General features: G+C 35.6%; 2 protein-coding genes across 3 annotated transcripts in view; one reads left to right on the top strand and one right to left on the bottom strand.

The window, feature by feature from the left end:
* Positions 1–1,374: 1,374 nt before the first annotated feature.
* On the bottom strand, positions 1,375–7,441 carry LOC125659880 (leucine-rich repeat protein soc-2-like). 2 transcript variants are annotated; one of them, XM_048891673.2, is made up of 2 exons: positions 7,058–7,441; positions 1,375–5,086 (listed from the first exon to the last, which is right to left on the bottom strand). In XM_048891673.2, exon 2 carries the CDS (start codon positions 5,036–5,038, stop codon positions 2,639–2,641), a length of 2,400 nt encoding a protein of 799 aa, XP_048747630.1. In that variant the 5' UTR covers positions 5,039–5,086; positions 7,058–7,441; the 3' UTR covers positions 1,375–2,638. The 2 variants fall into 2 exon arrangements, with proteins under 2 accessions (XP_048747630.1, XP_048747631.1); XM_048891674.2 differs by lacking the exon at positions 7,058–7,441 and adding an exon at positions 5,232–5,375.
* A 1,648-nt stretch (positions 7,442–9,089) lies between these two features.
* Positions 9,090–16,135, top strand: part of LOC125659879 (inactive rhomboid protein 1-like) — a 35,222-nt gene continuing 28,176 nt past the window's right edge. Inside the window, exons 1-3 of the mRNA XM_048891672.2 lie at positions 9,090–9,592; positions 12,945–13,119; positions 15,482–15,654. Of these exons, the coding sequence (XP_048747629.2) occupies positions 12,970–13,119; positions 15,482–15,654 (323 nt within the window). The 5' untranslated portion in view covers positions 9,090–9,592; positions 12,945–12,969. The remainder of the gene's footprint in view (positions 9,593–12,944; positions 13,120–15,481; positions 15,655–16,135) is intronic.

Raw genomic sequence — 16,135 nt, 5'->3', positions numbered from 1 at the left:
AGTTTGCCATGCATAACATAATATTGACAAACATGTATTTCCCGATATTTTCTTTCATAAAGTTGAACACGATCAAATAAAACGCCTCATTTTTTATATCGTTGATGTTGCAAAATAAGAAGGAAATTTTTTAAAATAAAAATGCGGTTTATAGTTGACCATATGTAAGGAAAGAATAAAGCATCACAACTTTGTGATGTCATATTCCAAATTAGAAATAATTTCTGAGGAATCGTTTCTGACAAAAATTGTTTGTGACGTCTAGTCCTTAGTTCTATTGTAAATATATATGTAACGAAGAAGTAATGTACATATTCTGTTGTAAGTATATATGTAACGAGGAAGTAATGTACATATTCTGTTGTAAGTATATATGTAACGAGGAAGTAATGTACATATTCCGTTGTAAGTATATATGTAACGAAGAAATAATGTACATATTCTGTTGCAAAATTGTCAGGACATTTTGAGACTGGTTTATGAAATAATCCGCTTATAAACACGTTGGCCCGTCGACAATACCTGAAGGAGCTCATAAATAGGTCTTTGTGCAAGGTCTTTAAGTTTACAAAGGGATACGTGATCGTTGTTTAGAAATTCAATTGAAGACGAGTTAATTTAAAAATTCACTGAAATCACAGTACCTCTACTCAAGACTTCAAGCTAAATGCAGACACAGGTAAATGTCAATATTTGTTCTCGTCTGCAGTTCACTCCAAACAGAAATTTAATTATACAATATATAAAATTGTTCTAGACACTTTTTGTAAAGAGGGTATATAACCATACATCCCACCACACATTTAAAAAAAAAAAAAAACTGATGAAAATGAAAACTAAACGTAATACAATCTACCGTATGGAATATAATTTATTCCCACGATTTCTCAATTTAATCCAAAACAGTGGGGAAAATTTACATAGAGCTATCTGAGATGTAATATATTTCAAGTTTTGAACATCACAGGGAATTTACCAGTTACATAGAGGGTAATATACATGTATTTCGACTTACGCCCCCCCCCTTTTTTTTTTAAAAATAAGTTTTACATTTGTATATTAATTTGTACTTGTTAGACAACCAAAATAAGCCTATAAAATCTGCCATTTTCACGTCACAATTGTTCTGTAACTTACTCATATATATATATGTGTGTGTGTGTGTGTGTGTGTGTGTGTGTGTGTGTGTGTGTGTGTAACTTACTCATATATATATAAAGCACTAAATAATCACAACTAGGTACTGAAAATTTTCGCCCCAGCCCGGGGTCGAACCAGCGACGTACGGCACCCACCGCCTAGGTGGGGGGGTGGGTTATTAAGTGTCCTTATGAACTCCACCCCTTGACCTTCAATAAATGATAGAAACAGCACATAATTAATAATTTTTTATTGCAGTGTATTATAATATAAATTTATATCAACAGCTACCAGTATCACAGATATTCTACAAAATTACAGTGTAGATTTACAAAATGCAGGTATGGCTAAATGCTTGGAACATGAATAAAAACGCTCACAAAAGAACGGCCAGGGTACATATAACAAAAGAAGGGGATGTCACTGCAGCATTGACAGATTAAAAGGGGGAATTGTTTTGTTTAAATGTCATGGGAGAACAGTTTCCTTTTGTAGTGTATATATATATATATATATATATATATATATATATATATATATAAAAGGTTGCACCCCCACCCCCTCCCCCCACCCCCGAATTTTTTTTGGGATCCGTCCCTGCTGACGAACGTGATTCGAAGGGACAAGATATAAGAATGTTAATATTACAAGATAATGAACATAAGCTATTTCAAAATGCTATTTTTACTCTCCCTTTTTTTAAAGACACTTTGAGAATTTTAACAAAATCTAACATCAAATAACACCGTACAAACAAAGTTAGGACCCTGCTTCTCAAACAAAGCAGGTGTTCATGTTTACATGAGCAATTAGAAGTCTGTATCAATAAGGCTTTTAATAATTAGCACCAGTAATTGTAATAAGATTAAATGCAATAATACATTAAATCACTCTGATGTCCATTTGATAAACTATTTCAGATAACAATACCTTCCATTTACTTGACAAAATAAAATACTGATATTTAACCGACTTGAATTCAATTTGGGACAAAGGTCAGTCATTATTTTGGAAGCGATCAAGTACAGGAATTGTGCGGCCTGATACGACACTCCTATACCAATCAGCTGATAGGGGTTTAATTAGAATTGATATACACCGGTTACTGTGGGAAAATCAATCAGTAGATCGATGACTCAGGACGTCAAACAAGGGAAAATATCACAATGAAATACAATCTTCGGTTGACTAAAATAATTAAGAAATAATATACATTTCTAGTGGAAAATAAAGAATTTTTCCACTTCTATTCAGAATCGGAATAGATATATAGCACCTAAAAAGAAAGAACAACTAGATATTAGATTTAGAAAAATGACTAGACATATCTACGTCACATTTTAAAAAGCAGGTAAGTACCCCTAGTATAATTTGATTACATGGAATTCTACAGGTGTATATACGTGTCTGTAGATTCAAAGTTCAGTAAAGATGGATGATGATGACGGCATATTTCACTTTTATCTAACTATTTTCCTGTCTCTATACCTAGGGTAAGCTATTTCACGGGTGCAGACTTCTCACGAGATTTGATGGGAGGCGTTCCAATGGGCGAGACTCTCTTTTTGCCGCGTTTTGCTGACTTTGGACTGACCTGCGTCTCAGCCACTTTGTCGCTCGGCCTTTCACGTGCTTGTCGTTCCTTAAAGCTGTCCTGATCTGCGTTTTCTACCTTGATTTTTTGGCGGAGATTTTCCCAAGCCTTTGGCCATCCTCTAGTAATTTTGTTTTCAGAAACATTGATTTCTTTCAATTCCGGCATTTTGCATATTTTTTCCGGTAAAGATTCAATGATGTTGTCAGAGAGATCAAGGATTTCTAATGACTTCATTTTATCCATGTCATTTGGGATCGACTTGAGGTCGTTGCTAGCTGCCTTTAGAACCTGGAGTCTATAAAGATAAGGAAATTCTATTGGCATCTGGTCAATATGGTTCTTGGATATGTTCAATTGTAGTAAAGAGGCCAAAACATCGATTTGATCCTTTGGGAAATTTAGAAGCTCGTTCTCCGAGAGATCCATATTAATCAACTTATTCAGATCTCCAAAATTATCTGGTAAAAGTGTGATTTTATTGCCCGCCATGTTCAGATCACACAGTGAAACCAAGCGCCCCAAACTTGGTGCAAAGTTCGTAAGGCCGTTGTGAGAAACGTGGAGTTTCTCTAATTTTTTCAGTGCTCCAATTTTTTCGGGTAGAGCTGTTATTTCGTTGCGACATGCACTAATCGATACTAAGCCTCTCATTTTGCACACATTGTCTGTTAATGTTTTTAAAGCATTGTTTGAAACATCGAGGTGTTTAAGGCATCTCAGATTGAAGACGCTCGGTGGAATCTCGTCCATACCGAGGCTGCAGAGCGCGAGAGACGTCAGGTTTCTAAGGTGATCTTTGTCACCCATGACAACAATGGTGGACCTGATGTCAGTCGGGTTGATCGAAAGAGGGTTGTCCGACATGTTAAGGTGCGTCAGCGTCTTTGGAAGGTTCAACTCATTGAGTCCATTATGCGAAACATCCAATGATCGAAGCTGATACAGAAAGTCGATGGATTTGGGCATTAGCGCAATTTCGTTATGACTCACGTGGAATGTTTCAAGATTTCGTAGTTTTCTAAGATCAGAAGGTAACACAGTCAGTCGGTTGTGGGATAAGTCTAAAAAGGTCAAAACTTGACCTTGGCCTAAACTATCTGGGATGGCGGAAATCTTATTGCCACAAAGATTTAAGCTCTTCAAACTTTTGACGTTTCCTATGGTTGCAGGTAATTCTTTGATTTTGTTCCACGAAAGGTCAAGTGTGACAAGCGACTTCATTTGGTCGATTTCATCGGGTATAACCTCAATCGAATTTTTGGAGAGATAGAGGTGCTCTAACTGCTTTAGATACACAGCAAATTTCATGGACATCAATTTATTTTCGGAAACCCCAAGCGTTGTTAAACACGGCAGTTCTCGTATACTCTCGGGTAGATACTCCACTTCATTTTTGGAAACGTCAAGATATGTCAACTTTCGAAGGCTCTTTATGGCGTCTGGTAACACCGGTATTTCATTTTGAGAGATATCCAGATGGTCAAGTGCGTATCCTAGATTACATATCTCTTCCGGTAAAATTTTGATATGGTTGTCCTTAAGGTTTAGGTAATGAAGATATCGGACACCCCCTATCTGTGCCGGAAGTTCCTGCACCGCGTTGTGAGAAAGGTCAAGCCACGTGAGACGCGAGAGTTTGTCGATGTTTTCGGGAATCACAGTTACGCCATTACGCGCCAAAATAATCTTCTGTATATTGGGTTTTTTGACGGCTGCTGATGGCATTTCCGTTATTCTGTTGTCAGACAAGTCGACCTCGGCAGTCATCTCGTAAAGCCCCTTCTTGATTGATCGGATTAAGTTTGAAGACAAGTCCATATACGCAATCGTGGACTTTCCGATGTTCTTCGGGAGGGCTCGAATCTTGTTATTGGAAGCATACAGCTTCTGTAATCCTGTGCATTTGTGTATTGCAGGTGGTAATTTTTTAATTGCATTATTTTTAATTGTCAAAATTTCAAGTTTCTTCATCCGTGACACAGAACCCGGGAAAGTTGAAAGAGTGTTGTTGGTGATGTCAATAAATTCTACATTCTCTAGAGCTGAAACAGTCTTCGGCAGCCTCTTCAGTCGATTGTTTTCTGCGGTAAATTTCACTGCCAGCTGACTAACTTCTTCATTATTGTAAATTTCAATTGGTAAGGATTTCCAATTCCCATTGCCAAACTTTAAATGAATTTTCTTTCCATCCGGGAGCTTTTTGAGGTATTTTTTGACGGGGTCGGGGAGGGAGATGATCTTGCTCCCAGGGCCCGTCGCTGGAGGGGGCTTTTCGTCCTTTTTTCTCCTCCTAGCACTCATCTCTGATCTTTATACAGCGACAGAGGAGCCCGTTGCTTGGTATCCAGTCTGCAAAATAAAAGATAAACAAATGCTACAGAGGGTTGAATCCACTTAGTCTCCGTAATGTCCCGGGTTCCGTCACTAACGACGCATTTTTGCCCATTATCTGATAAATCAATTTGAAATTATCCAATCACTATAGTCACCCTACACAGAAAATTCAATCCCACTCTTAATGCCGGTGCTATATATTATATGCACAAACGCCGTCGGATGAATTGTGCTAAAGATGCGAGAATTAAATACACTACTCTCTTAAACTGATACACAACATATCCCATTAAATGTGGGAATGTCACTGTGCTCTGATCAACTATACGTAGAAATTAAAGATTCTCAAGTTTTTAAAGCTTGCCAATTCAAGAATGGCTGAGCACAGGTGCACATGAAATGCATTATGTTTGATAAATTCTGTAACAAATCAATCCCGTTGGCTTCGTTGATTGGTAAAATGCGATCTTATGGGAGGGGGATGTTGGGTTCCAGACAAATTCTTGGGTTGTACAATTGATTTTATATATACATATGTGTGAGAGAGAGAGAGCGAGAGAGATTATGAATTAAAAATTTCCTGTCGGTAACAAAACTAACTGTCAGTTTCCTGTTTCCACAGACAGTACACTTGACAATATATTTTCATAGAGACAAAATAAATATTCGACCCGGGGCTTTGTATGCAAATCAATATTCATATAAAAGCAATGATTTTTTTGTCCTCAATAACGAATAAATCCAACAATTGTTCTTTAATAGTTTAGCAAACATGAAATTTCCTAGATTGTAGAATTTCAAATCGATGGTTTATGAAAGGGACTATTGATATTTTGCCATGTCTACAGGTAGTGAAATAAAGACGAATAAAATCTTGTTTTAAAAATTCAGTCCCTGTCTTGCTGCGATGTCAAATTAATGAATGGTTTTTCGCAAAGTGTGAGATTTTTAAAACAAATATTGGTTGGTGTAATGTCAAATATTCCATCAAAATTAACAAAGAGTACTTGAAAAGTCGTTTTGAAGTGCATTGAGATAAAAAAGAAGAAGTTTATTTTGGTTTAAAAAGTATATATCCTTTAAACAAAGCAAAGGTCCCCTATAAAGAAAATTCCTTTAGATATTTATTTTATACCGAGACCTTTTGACATCTACAATCAGAAATGAAGGACATTTAAACCTCTCCAGGTTTATCTTGAAGTTTATTACCAACGGGGCTTTAACAACGCTTCGGTTGGCGAAGTGTGTGAATTTTTATAACGTGAAAATCGCAATAATTTCTCATTTTTTCCACAGTCAAGCAAGGAAAACTCACGTATTCTTTCTAGTTACTCAGCGCAAACAATGATTTAAAGTTCACTTCATTTTACCTATGGATCTGCGGGATACGCCAGTAAATGCCATTTTACCTATATATGCACACTCATTGGAAAATAAAACCAACACTGCATGTCTCGTTGCGTGATAATAATTACGGGATGATATTCCATTGCTAACAACCAAAGACTACTCGACTCCTGTTCAGGACGGAACCAATGAATAAGATCCATGTGATTAATTATACAAATCATTGTCAGTAATTGTGTCATTAAACATTCATGAAGAAAAGACCCTCAGTTGTACACCATAACACGATACCTAGGTAGAGCCGTGGTGATACAAGACGATCTATTTACATTTATTTTACTTACAAGTTGTACGATGATTTAGAAATTAATTCTTAATTAACACATATCTGCAAAAGTTATATAACAAAACCAAAAGTTGATATATTATTGTCAACACAGCAACTTTTTAGACTTTCGCCTACGCTCAACAGGTATATACACACACACTGTATACAGAAGAAAACAAAATCAATCGGTACGTGTTCTAGCTCGATCTTCTTACCGCTGGTACACGTGAAAATCATCTATAATAATTTCTTTTTGCATATTCACCGTTTGGTATTTTGATTAATTGATCAAAATTCGTAATTAATCGTACCTGATCAAATGGAACGGCCCGCTCTGCTCGTACTTCACCTCTCACCCGCCATGTTTAGAAACCGACGATGCCAATATTTGTATCTAGGAAGTTAAGCGTGTGCCTGACGTCACTTTGTTTGGTAAATAGCGAAGTCAACAGTTTAAATATCGAAAGTATTTGTGCGTTGGTGACTCGAGGATCTGAATAAAAAGTAGCCTATGTAATAATTAAGATAAAAGATTCTAAAGCGGTTAAGATAAAGATGAAAAATATTCATCATATTTTCACACTAATTAGCCTAATTACGAACGAAATTTTACAGCCTTAATGAATCGTAGATTTGGCGTTTTGTAATTTTATCAGAATATTTTTTAAGCCCTATTGCCAAAACAAAAACAAAAAGCAAAAAAAAAAAAAAAAAAAAAAATATATATATATATATATATATAATAATAATTTTTTTAAAGTTAAAAAAAAACAACAACAAACAAACAAGAACAAAACCCATCAAATAAAATTAAAAGTTTTTTAAAAAATCTTTGATGGTCCCCCTTCCTCCTATTCGATTGGATTTTTTTATAAGGCATAATAGCCAAGTTTATTTATATTATGATGGATATACTGTATATAAACAACGGAAACGAGAGGATTTCGGCGCGTAATCGGCTTGCCGATTACTTCATGTGTCCATTGTTTTTTATACACTGAATAATCCCCAGGACATTCCTTAATGAACCATTCGTAGACTGTTAACCCCTGTAAAGGCGTGTAGGCCTACGTGTATAGTCAATTCTATAGTCAATTCATTCCGCCCTAATGCACATTCCGTCTCTACAAATCAACCGAGCCAAAACCTAATACTTCATAGAACTCTATAATCATGATAATCCGACATAAATCCTTGTTTATTCCATTAATCTAATGTGTCATATAAATGCCAATCTGTAAATTCATAATCATGATTTACATGGCCATGATTGTATCTTTCCTGCCGTCAAACCTACCTCGGTTAGTTAAACAATATTTATTCGTAAACGATTTGATAATAGTGTTTACAAACAATGTCTTATAATAGATTGGTTTTAACCTCGGTTATTATTGATGTATTACAATACCCCATCCCCTCCCCTCCTCAGATACAAAAGTCCGCACCCCCGATCGTTCTCAGCGTCGCCACACACAGAGACACTGCCGTATTATACCGCGCATAACTACTGAATCTAATTCTTAAAGATGATAACTCGAAAAGATGTACCTGAAAAAGTGAAGATAACGAACAGCGATCAATTTCATGAAAAGACCTAGGGCTAATAAGGCCTATACCATTAAGATTACAGCGTTAAGAGTAGGGCGTTCAATCTACCAAAAATAAGGAAATCCGGTTAAACAAATCCATACAGCCCCTCCGGGACAAAGCATTTCATATTTCTAAGTTGTTTTTTTAAACACCCCCCCCCCCCTTTGTAGAATGGTCTTCGCACTTCTCAACACGTCATCAACTAAACTTGAGAAGGTATGAATTCTTTTGGATGAGACAACTGATTTTTACGGATATATAAGGATTACGTCATTTTTAGCTAAGATACTTACCTGTAAAAAAAAAAAAAAAAAAAAAAAAAAAAAAAAGTAAAGGGGTCAGCACCCTGGTTCTAGACGTGCTATGTAGATATGTTGGTATATTAAGTTCAGTTAAGTTTATCAGCTCAAACTATACGGTTTACAGGCATGTACAGATGAATATTTGCTTTGTATGATTTGCTCGTGCGCGAATCTGTCGACATCTGATATCGTGAACATAGTTGTAAATTAACAGCACAATCGAAAAACAATATTGCTCTTAAATGTATAGCACATATATATTACTAAGTATTGGAGAGAGAGAGAGAGAGAGAGAGAGAGAGAGAGAGATATTACAGGAATTGCACCCCTTTGATTTTGAGAGAGAGAGAGAGAGAGAGAGAGAGGGAGAGAGAGAGGGGGGGGGAGTTGAATATAGATTAAGTGGCGGCCGCCAGTAAATTTCAGTACTGATATATATTGTAGTTTATTGTTATCGATTAATATGCATATGGTGCTATAGAAAAAACAGTTAAAAATTTTACCAAACTCAATGATGAACAAAAATTCATTTACATACTATGTTCTGAAGAGCCATCCATTCTAAATATAACTGGAAAATTTATTTTGAACAATATATGACACTGTATTTGTATATAAATATGTGTTATGTAATCACTTCTTTCTTTACTTGTATATGTATATGTACATTATTTGTATGTATTTTCATGCTGCCCTTTGAGGGCCCTTGATTGGAAATAAATATAGTTATAAGTTATTCTATCGTTTGTCATCTCTTCTCTTCATTGTTGTAATCATCTCATGTTTGTCTATTTTGGACTCTGAACTAGAAATAAAGAATTCTATTCTTCTATTCTATTGTAGATCACAAAGCACTAGCGCACTAGGAATAATGTCATTTAAGTCGGGTTCGCGATGCAAAATTCCACCAATTAAGCAGAAGACCACTGATAGTCGAGAAAATGCTGTGTCTTGGTTTGTAAAGTTGGTAAATTATATTATTAAGCTTCTTAAGTATGAAAGTCGTGCACTTCTTTTACAAAATAGATAATAGATGCTATATTTATTATCTGAATATATCTATATATGGCGTATACAAGATTGGAAGGTAGTCATATCACTGTCTATGTCACATAGTATGTGCGGCAGAACTGCAACTTTCTGGGGAAAATTAATCACAGAGATTCGACGAGGCTGGGTATTTGGACTGACACGTTTTCGGAAGAGACGTCAGTCCAAATATTCAGCATCGACGAATCTCGCCGAGATTAGGAATAAATGTGATGGACCATTCCATCCCAAAGTTGTTTCTCAAAGAGCTAACACGTTTGTCGTTGTAAACACGAGTGAATCTCGTCTAACTGAACTGAGAAGACGGGAATGTTGCATTCAATATGGATATGGAGGGCAGAATCGCCGGTGACAGATGGCTCAGAACTTTGGTATATTTTATTGTTATTAAATTTTGCAGCATTCAGGGTTAATTCATTTGAAATTTTTTTTTTATGTATATCTATAGATATATATATATATATGTGGGGCTGTAATTATGAAGCTCGATTTTGGAAATAATTCATGATTGATTTCAGAATTTTTTTTAAAGATTAATCACAGGAGTTGGCAATTTTATCAATAAAGTGGAAATACGTGAGAAACAGGCATAAATACTACCAATGAGCTACACTTGTGAATAAAATTGCCAATTCCTTTGGGATTAATCTAGACCCAAAATTTAAATAAGTGATTAAACTTGCTAGTAAATGATTTTTTCCCTGTCTTGAATGTTGATGCATTGCTTTGTTTGCTCGCTTAGTCCAAGGATTTACCTTTGGCAATCTGATATTGATAATATTGAGCTGTCTGATATTCAGCAATATCGGACTGTCTTACAGTGATTTTTCTACATTTTTTACAAAGGCCCTGTGGCTTTCAAATTGGGAATTTTTTTTTACATTTCAGTCAAATTGGGAAAAATCAATTTTATTGTAAATAACAGTCTATGCGAAAGACATCGGACCGTCGGACCTGACCGATGTGCAGTGCCTCAGGTCCGACGCATCATTTTTTACATCGGACCGGAATGTCCGATGTCTTAGTGTCCAGTTTTGAGCTTTACTATTTTGATGCGGAGTCATTTAAATGATTGTTATAAGTAAAAAATAGCACACAAATCCAAATACGTAAATGAATGTGATTAAAACCGCATGGACTGTCTAAAGTATTATACGGGAGGGATCCCTGGTATAGTATTACTAGTATAATAAATAAGATTCCCTTGGTTTTGCATTTTCACATGTTTCACTTTTTTACATTAGGTTTTTCGGTCTGACAAAATTTGGTTCGGTCCGGTGTGTTCATTGATTACACAGGACCGAATGCCCTGTGTGGTCCAAAAAACTTTCGCATAGACTGAAATAAGTTTTAAAATCATATCAAACATGTTTATTTTACACATCTAATTTTCTTTAACCTTCTAAAATTTTCAACTATTCTATCCAAATCATCATTCCCATAACTCTTTGTTAAGTTGTATACATGTATATAATTTACATCGAATGTTTATCTTTTTCAAATACATTTTTCTTTCAGAATTTTATTATTGGGAAAAATGCAAGCTAAATTGGGGGGGGAAAATTCAATTTTTAGGAGGGGAAAGGGCCGAAATTCGGACCTAAAATGGGCCTTAAAAAATCACTGTCTTGGTACTGATATCCTTCAAAATTGGGCTATCTTGGGTAACACAGTGGCAGATCACATGACTGTGACTTGATCAATTCACGTAAAAATCGACAGAAGGGAAAATTCAAATGAGTAAGTAACACTTTTATCAATAATGAATTGTCGTATAACTTACATCAATATTTGAAGAATTTTTCAGGAACAAATCTACTAAAATGGTAATTCTATGTGCGATAGAAGCAGAAAACACTGACAACTTTTTTTAGCTTACCTGAGGTGAAAGCTCAAATTAGCTTTCTGATCGCCTGTTGTCCGTTGTCTCTCCGTCTGTAAACATTTTACATTTTTGACTTCTTCTCCAGAACCACTAAGCCAATTTTAACCAAACTTAGCAAAAAGCATCCATGGGTGAGGGGCTTTCAAGTTTATGCAAATAAAGGGCCATGCCTCCTTCAAAGGGGAGATAATCACAAAAATGCAAAAATAGGAGGGTCATTCAAACATCTTCTCTCAAGAACCACTGGGCCAGAAGAGATGAAATTTACCTGAAAGGTTCCTGACATAGTGCAGATTCAAGTTTGTTAAAATCATTGCCACCGGGGATAGGATGGGGCCACAATAGGGGATCAAATTTTTACATACTAATATATAGAAAAAATATTTAAAAGTCTTCTTCTCAAGAACCATTGAGCCAAAGAAATTTACATTTACATGAAAGCTTATTCCTAACATAATGCAGATTCAAGTTTGTAAAAATTGTGGCTCGGGGATATATAGGTTGGGGCCACAAGAGGGATCAAAGTTTTACATGCAAATGCAATGGGGAAATCTTTAAATATGGGGCAAGGTGACTCAGGTGAGTGATGTGGCCCATGGGCTTCTTGTTTGGTGGTTGGAAAGTTTTTTCACTTAAAAAAAACCCAAAAAACTGCCAGTGTTCTCTGCTTCTATTGCACGTAGAGCTAGCATTTTAGCATAGATTTGTTCTTGAGAAACATTGTTCAAATGTATCTGATACAAGTTATGTGACTATTTGTTACTGATATAGGTATTACTTACTTGTCTGAATTTTCCTTAATGTGTTGACTTTCGTCACCATTTTCCGTGTAACTGATCATGTGAAGTTCACAATATTTGCCACCATGAGGTAAATCTTCAAATGATTAAATAAAGGGCATTGTTTTAAGTAAGAGATATGCCATATACAGCTCTGTATGAGAATATATAAGACGGTTTTAGACTCCAACGGGCCTCAATCCAGAGTTTTTGAAATCTGCTGGTCCCACCGGCAAAACCGGTAAAATATTTCTAAAGTCCGGTGATTTTTTTTTAATATTATCTTTGCAAACACACCTCTGAAGGAGTTACCTACATCTGTTGTATATGTCTCTGATTTGAATATTTCATGCAATGAAAATGATAATGAGATAAAATCACATAAAATAAAACGGTGACACATATTTAACATGATGGTAGTTTTAAGTGATATTGCTAAATCGTTTAAAAGTGATAACACATGTGATTTATTCAGACTGAATATAAGTGATATTACATGTTCTAAAATGAGTTAATAACATCACTTCATCATTTAATCATCTCAAAGCAGAGTGACACATGAATATTAATCATGTTAATTGATACCTGACAGAAATGCAGGTACCTGACGTCCTATAATGGAGGAGGAAACAGGACCAATTTCAACACAAAGTTCACTGAAGGCGTGTCTTACATCCTCAGCAAGGAGCATTCTCCATTTTTTTGGAATTCACAATCGTACTGACGATGATGAAGTCTGGGAGTACAAGACCTTACACAGAATTCAGGTGAAAAGTCATTTGTTAACATTCTTTTGAGGACTGTTGTGACTGTGTTGGATGTGTATAGTGTGATCTAAAACTTATCACTTACAATCAACTAACGGTGGCTTTAAGAGCAGCAGATATATTTATACCCGCACTTTCTAAAGAAAGTTCGGGTATATTGTTGTTACCCTGGTCCATCCGTCCGTCTGTCTGTCACACTTTCTTCTTCCTCAAACTGCTCTTTTATTTCAAGTGGTAACCAATTGATCTTTTGGAATATGATAGGTGGTGTACTGTAGATATATGATAAGGTTTTAGAATATTCAATTTTACCCTGGGGGCAAAACGGGGGTAAAAAAATGATGTTTTTCAACAAAAACCTGGTTCCCAGAACTCCTCCTACATTTATTGCAGTAGCTCAATCATCTTTTGGAAGATGATTGGTTGGGTCCTGTAGATGTGCAATAAAGTTTCGGAATTTTCATTTTCACCCTGGGGGCCAAATGGGGGTAGAAAATGATGCTTTTTAACACAACCCTGGTTCCCAGAACTCCTCTTACAATTTACACAGTATCCTAATAATCTTTTGGAAAATGATATGCTGGTGTCCTTTAGATGTGCAATAAGGTTTTGGAATTTTCATTTTCACCCTAGGGATCAAATAGGGGTAGAAAAATGACAATTTTGTACAAAGAAACCCTGGTTCCCAGAACTCCTCTTACATTTTACAAAGTAGCCTAATAATCTTTTGGAAGATGATTACTGGTGTCCTGTAGATGTGCAATAAGGTTTTGGAATCTTCATTTTCATCCCTGGAGTCAGATGAGGGTCGAAAAATCACAAAAGAACTCTGGTTCCCAGAACTCCTCTTACATTTTAAGCAATATCCTAATAATCTTTAGGGAGATGGTTGCTGGTGTCCTGTAGATGTACAATAGGGTTTCGAAATTTTTATTTTTGCCCCGGGGGCCAAGTGGGGGTTGAAAAAAGACAATTTTGATAAAAAAAAAAAAAAAAAAAAAAAAAAAAAAAAAAAACCTTCTTCCCAGAACTCCTCATACATTTTAAGCAGTATCCTAATAATCTTTTGGATGATGATTGCTGGTGTCCTGTAGATGTGCAATAAGGTTTTGGAATTTTTATTTTTACCCCTGGGGTTAAATGAGGGTTGAAAATTGACATTTTTGCACAAAAGAACACTCAGGTCCCCAGAACTCTTTTTACGTTTTAAGCAGTATCCTAATAATCTTTAGGAAATTGGTTGCTGGTGTCCTGTAGATGCGCAATAAGGTTTTGGAATTTTTATTTTTGCCCTGGGGGCCAAATGGGGGTCGAAAATGATGCTTTTTGTACAAAAAACCTTGGTTCCCAGAACTCCTCTTACAATTTATGCATGGGCCAAATCATTTTTTGGAAGATATCAATGACCTTGAACTTGTCACAATGACCTTGAGTCAAGGTTATGACACACTCCCAGGTCATAAAAAATCTTTGTACAAAGTACGAACTTCCAATGACTCTCCACTACAAAATTATAACTCAATTAATTTTTTAATACTTTTTCTGCTTGTGACCTTGAACTTGCAGGAATGAATTTGGGTCAAAGTCATCAAACACCTTCAGGTCATAAACAATCTTTATACCAAGTATGAACCACCAATGATCCTTCATAATCAAGTTATAGCCCTTGCAATTTTAAAAAAAAACTTTTTCTGCCTAGTGACCTTGAACTTGTAGGAATGACCTTAGGTTAAACTGAAGACATACCCTCAATATATGATGAAGAGTATATTTAAAGGCAAACACTTGTGTGCGGGTATTACTGTCTTATGACAGCATCTAGTATTCTATTGTTCTTTTACAAATCATTTGTGAATTTGTTTTGCGAAAGGAGCATACTTGTGTGTGCAAGGCAATCAGAATGTTATGAGAATGGTTTAGCGGTTCTACCATTGGCTAATTAAATCTATGAAAGTGTCTGTTTGTTTTTATTCATATGATAGGAAATGTTTTTGATATAAATTGTTTAAGCTTTTGATTTAATTTTATATTTTACAGGTTATTTAAAGAGAACTTTTTTTTATCACAATTCAATTATTTCTCTCTCCATTTAGTCCATTGATTGTCTAATTATTATTAATTTCCGTGCTGGAGAACGTACATTGCCTTATAGTGTACCTCTGTGAAATCTTCAAAATTCTCAGGTTGCAAATTTTTAAGGTGCTTAAAAACTTTTCATATCATTTGAAAATCATTTATTTAAAGTTTTTATAAATTAAATGTACACTCTCCAGTCTTTATAAATTAAACATACCCTCTCCAGTCTTTATAAATTAAACATACACTCTCCAGTCTTTATAAATTTCATATTCATGATTTTTAGAGTGAAAAATTTGGCTTGTGGAGAAAAGGAAAATCCTCGGATGATGCCACAGAAATCCTTGTTCAACAAGTGTGGACTACAATGTCTAATGTCCTGTCTGAGAAAGTTCACATCTTACATGGGTCTGCAGGCCAAGACCAATTAATTCCACCAGTATCTGACTGCTGTTTGAGGTAGGTCCAGTGTTATAGTATCTGACTGTTGTTTGAGGTAGGTCCAGTGTTATATTATCTGACTGCTGTTTGAGGTAGGTACAGTGTTAACTAGTATGTGACTGTTGTTTGAGGTAGGTACAGTGTTATAGTATGTGACTGTTGTTTGAGGTAGGTCCAGTGTTATAGTATGTGACTGTTGTTGTAGGTAGGTACAGTGTTAGCTAGTATGTGACTGTTGTTTGAGGTAGGTCCAGTGTTATAAGATGTGACTGTTGTTTGAGGTAGGTACAGTGTTATAGTATGTGACTGTTGTTTGAGGTAGGTACCATGTTATAGTATGTGACTGTTGTTTGAGGTAGGTCCAGTGTTATAGTATATGACTGTTGTTTGAGGTAGGTCCAGTGTTATAGATGTGACTGTTGTTTGAGATAGGTACAGTGTTATAGTTTGTGACTGTTGTTTGAGGTAGGTACAGTGTTAACTAGTATGACTGTTGTTT

This window comes from Ostrea edulis, chromosome 9 (assembly GCF_947568905.1).
Source record: "Ostrea edulis chromosome 9, xbOstEdul1.1, whole genome shotgun sequence".
Lineage (NCBI taxonomy): Eukaryota > Metazoa > Mollusca > Bivalvia > Ostreida > Ostreidae > Ostrea > Ostrea edulis.
Note: the sequence above shows the minus strand (reverse complement) of the source record. Positions and strands in the feature narration are given on the sequence as shown.